The 4,887-nt window shown below is 39.7% G+C and overlaps 1 protein-coding gene across 1 annotated transcript in view; it reads left to right on the forward strand.

Annotated features, from left to right (window-relative positions):
• Positions 1–586: 586 nt before the first annotated feature.
• The window catches only part of csde1 (cold shock domain containing E1, RNA-binding), a gene marked incomplete at its 5' end in the record, with an annotated part of 17,874 nt that continues 13,573 nt past the window's right edge, over positions 587–4,887 (forward strand). Inside the window, 10 exons of the mRNA XM_016665327.1 lie at positions 587–694; positions 780–877; positions 951–1,032; positions 1,318–1,446; positions 1,521–1,646; positions 1,744–1,959; positions 2,035–2,175; positions 2,286–2,450; positions 2,622–2,633; positions 4,036–4,143. Coding sequence (XP_016520813.1) covers positions 587–694; positions 780–877; positions 951–1,032; positions 1,318–1,446; positions 1,521–1,646; positions 1,744–1,959; positions 2,035–2,175; positions 2,286–2,450; positions 2,622–2,633; positions 4,036–4,143 — 1,185 coding nt within the window. The remainder of the gene's footprint in view (positions 695–779; positions 878–950; positions 1,033–1,317; positions 1,447–1,520; positions 1,647–1,743; positions 1,960–2,034; positions 2,176–2,285; positions 2,451–2,621; positions 2,634–4,035; positions 4,144–4,887) is intronic.

Raw genomic sequence — 4,887 nt, forward strand, 5'->3', positions numbered from 1 at the left:
TAAGTAAAGTACAGATACATGAAAATTTTACTTAAGTACAGTAACGAAGTACTTGTACTTCGCTACTTCCCACCACTGCAGCCCAAGGAGGATCTTGACTGTATTCACATGATTTTAATTGTATTTCTTATTTATGGAAACACTGAAATTGCGGAATATCAAAGTTTTATGCATATTTGTAATGGAAACAGATATTGAGGGGTATTTTGGACTAAAGGTTCTGACTGGGACATCCCTACTTTGCACACCTGATTGCTGAAGGTTATTGCATGAACTGAACAATGAATGGATCAATGTCTCTGGGAATGATCTTTTTAGTGTCTTAGTCTAAACTCAAATGCATATTAAATTTGACCCATTGAGATTTGGTTAATTGTCAAATTCAGGGTTCAGAGCGCTTTGTCAAAGCATCTGAACATTTATCAACTCATGGATTCAGACATGAAAATCCAAAACACATTGAGCTACACACAGTTAAGTTCATTCTAATAACGTTTCTCACAAATTGACTCATCATTACATGTGGGATGTGATCTGATGATTTTTGCTGTGATTTGCAAAGCAGTGCGTGTTGGCCTACACCTGAAATATTCCCCCTTTCTTGCAGGTCGTCTCATCTGTCCCACTGAACTTGGATGGGAAAGCCGCTCCGGGTCAGGTTCCCACTGGGAGTGTTTGTTATGAAAGAAATGGAGTAAGCAAAGAAACACTTTCGTTGTTATTATTTTAGTTAATTTGTTTTCCAAACCCCCTTTAATGCTGTTGGATGTTGACTGCAGGAGGTTTTTTATCTGACATATACTCCTGATGATGTGGAGGGGAATGTCCCTTTGGAGACGGGCGACAAAGTCAGCTTTTACATGGAGACAAACAAGCAGTACGTTTTAATATGAATTCAGATCATCGTGGCTTGGACTTGATTTCATAGTAACAGCCTGTTTGTGTTTCAGTACTGGTGCAGTGAGTGCTCGCAATATTCAGCTTGTGAAGAAAAAGCAGGCGAGGTGCCAGGGTGTGGTATGTGCTACAAAGGTAAGTGTTGCTTTATAACAAAGATGTATAATGCTGCAAAAGTATTTGATTCAAATCTCAGTGTACTTTATTGGCATTTTATGCAGTGGAATTGTACGAACTCTCCTTTTCTTCCACTTCAAAATTCTACATGAATGTAACATTGTGGGCGTCTGGCTAATGAAATCCCTGTCATGTGCATTAAAGGTTGTTGTTGCAACCTAATAAAAGTTCAGAGTGTGAATACCTTTTAATTCTACTGCTTTTGGAATCATTAAGTATCAAAGTTGTGTTTTTGTCATTCAGGAGGCCTTTGGGTTCATTGAGAGGGCAGATGTGGTGAAGGAGATCTTTTTTCACTACAGCGAGTTTAAGGGCGACCTGGAGGCTCTTCAGGCTGGAGATGATGTGGAGTTCACCATCAAAGACAGAAACGTGAGCTGCTTTTTCTGAATAAAACATTAATCTGTGCTGCTGAATGTCCACCTGACCGATTCCTGTTCCCACAGGGGAAGGAAGTAGCTACGGACGTGCGCCTGCTCCCTCAGGGGACCGTCATCTTTGAAGACATAAGCATTGAGCAATTCGAAGGCACTGTTGTTAAAGTTATTCCCAAGGTTCCCACGAAAAACCAGGTGATTAGAATACTAAATCAGAGCAATTTAAAAGGAAACCAAAGAGAATAGAAATGTATAAACTGGACATGCTAACAAGTCCTTTCTGTTCCTGTAGAGTGACCCTCTGCCTGGCCGCATCAGTACGAGGATCGGTTTCTCTGAGAAGGAGCTTCCTTTTGGAGAGAAGGACACAAAGTCTAAGGTGACTCTTTTGGAGGGAGACCACATTCAGTTTAACATCTCCACTGACCGCAGAGACAAACTAGAGAGGGCTACAAACATCGAAATCCTCCCAGACACCTTCAACATGACCAAGGAGACCCGTGAAATGGTTTGAGTTTTATTTTGTTCTGACCTTTTGTTCATCAAGCAGAGTGTCTGATCCTCAACCCTCGCTCTCCCTCAGGGCGTGATTGCAGCCATACGCGACGGCTTCGGCTTCATAAAGTGCGTGGATCGAGATGCCCGAATGTTCTTCCACTTCAGCGAGGTCCTGGAGGAAAGCCAACTGCACATCTCGGATGAAGTGGAGTTCACTGTTGTGCCTGTAGGTTCTGTTAAGCTTTTCACAAAAGTATGTATTACCTGAAACTGGCTAAAGCGAGTATATTCTGATTTGTTTGTCACTTACCAAACTTAAGGAAATGTCGTTGGCAGGATATGCTGTCTGCTCAGAGAAACCATGCAGTTCGCATTAAGAAGCTTCCCAAAGGGACGGTGTCCTTCCACACCCAGTCTGAGCAGCGGTTTGTGGGCGTCGTGGAGAAGGAAGTCGTGTCGGCCTCCAACAAGAATGCGAGCCCCAGCAAGGGAAAGGAGAAGGTACGTTTCTGCACTAACTAGGAGTATCTTCCCCAAACCTGCCCTACTTGTTTTCCAACCATTGTTGTAGTTTTTCGTCCCTCTTCGCCACCTCCTCTCAGTTTTTAGTTCTAATGCTGGTCTTTGTTTTCTCCCTCAATGACCTCCCCCTGCTCATGCTTCTTTGGTTAGAAAAAAGACAAGGTAGGACCGGCATGAAGCCACTTGTTTTAGAGAGAAACTAACATTTAGCATAAAGAATGCCTTAGTTTTGTGTCTCAGTTGACCAGTCTTAATTATAAAACTTTTTACCATATAAGGCATGCTGTCTAATAGTTTACAGTTTCTCTGATTTTTTTATTTTATTTTATTTATTTATTTATTATTTATTTATTATTTATTTATTTAAGGGGAAAGTTGTAGAAAAGGTTTGTGTTCAGGCCTCAGGCCCTTTCATATCTTTGTTTATAGTCGGCAGCATGGTATTGCATTACCTAGTCCTAAAAGGGCTGTACAATATAAATCAAACGGCAATTTCTGCAAGAATTTAAATGGCGGCTGTGGGTGATGATGCAGGGCTGGGCGATGTAGCTTAAATTATTTATTTTTTCCTCTAAAAAAATTACAAATGGCAGAAAATATTTTTAAAAAGTGTCTTTTATTTCAATCATCTCCCCTGTGAGTTGACCTAAATTTGAAGTTGAAATTAACAGAAGCTGTAAAATGTTCTTGTCAAACAAGATGGTAGTTCTTGGGCATGATGACATCAGTATGAACTATGGAAACACAAGGAATCCACTGGAGAAAAATATTTTCCAAGAATTAAATTTTCAAAAACTGAAAAGTTAAATAAAAGGTTATTAAATTGTTCATTTATTTCAATAACTCAATTGATCAAGTAAAACACATTGATAACACATATTGAAGTTATGTTTAGTTTTTAGCTTACAGCAAATGAAAACAAGGCAATTGAAATCAATAAAACAATTTTAATTTGGAGGGCTTGTTTAATATCGTCTTTTAATCTGACACAACGGCTTTATTAAAATATGATTGCATCTATCATACCAACATTTTCTTTTTACACAAACATTTTATGTAATGCTCATATTGAGGACTTTACATAAATTCTGGCTCCATATTTCTGCCGTGTCACCTTCCTGTCTTGGCAGCTGTCTCCAATACGACTGAACTTTGCATGTTTCAAAATAACTCGAAGAAAATATGAACATCAACACGGGCATAAGAAGTTGATGATCTGAGTAATCTGCTCATTTTCTTTGTTAGAATTGGAATAGTTTGTGTTGTAATGCCAGTAGCTAAACCTTAATTATGCAGCCCTATGCTGTAGGCTCTAACCACAAGCTGATGCTAACAGCCACAGCTACTGTAGAATAATATAACGCACACACTAGCTGTGCTCATGCTTTCAGACTGTTTTCACTTTTTTGTCATGTAATGCTACTGCTTTAGTTGTTGTTTTTCAGACATTGCCATCTTTCACCTCCCTTGTGAGGAACTTGTCTTTCATTCTTTGATTCAGTTCTCAGGTGTTGCACATATTTAAAGGAACAGTAATGAGTGCAGTATGCTCTCCTGTCTGTAGGAAGCTGAGGAGGGAGTGATTGCCTATGAAGACTGTGGTGTGAAGCTCACTGTGCCGTATCATGTTAAAGACCTGGAGGGAGGAACTTTCCCTCAAGCTGGAGAGAAGGTAATAATGAAACATGGTGTAAAATTAAATGCAATTTTTTTAACGACTTGTCTTTATTTTATGCAATATTCAAAATTCATGAAAATATACAAATAAACAAATAACTCTTTTAAATGATAAAAATTGTATTGCCTAAATGCAATAACAGCATATTTTAGTGAATGTTTGATAATTTGTAGCACAGCATGGAACTAAAACTACATTCCTAACACGAACATGTGAAAAGCTCAGGCCTTTCTGTTGTAAGGCAGATCTCCATTCATCCATTTTCTGTTCACCCTTGTCCCTTATTGGGGTCAGGAGGGCTACTGGTGCCTATCTCCAGCTAATGTTCTGGGCGAGAGGCGGGGGACACCCTGGACAGGTTGCCAGTCTGTCACAGGGCAACACAGAGAAAGACAGGACAAACAACAATGCACACACTCACACCTAGGGACAATTTAGAGAAACCAATTAACCTGACAGTCATGTTTTTGGACTGTGGGAGGAAACCGGAGAACCTGGAGAGAACCCATGCAGAAGTTCTCCCCGTGCAGCCCACAGTGGTACAAGGCAGATCTGTTGATTTATTTTTTTAATTTACCAATTAATAATTTCATTGACCAAGGTGTTTTTTAGGAGCTTTTTACCAGGCTTCACCTTTGAACCAGGTGAAGCTAAAACTATACCACTTGAGTTCTGGGTAGAATACATTTAAATTGTTTTGTTTGTTTTTTTTTTCTTTCCCCCCCCCCCCCCCCCCCC

The sequence above is a fragment of the Poecilia formosa genome, unplaced genomic scaffold (assembly GCF_000485575.1).
Source record: "Poecilia formosa unplaced genomic scaffold, Poecilia_formosa-5.1.2 Scaffold570, whole genome shotgun sequence".
Taxonomy (NCBI): domain Eukaryota; kingdom Metazoa; phylum Chordata; class Actinopteri; order Cyprinodontiformes; family Poeciliidae; genus Poecilia; species Poecilia formosa.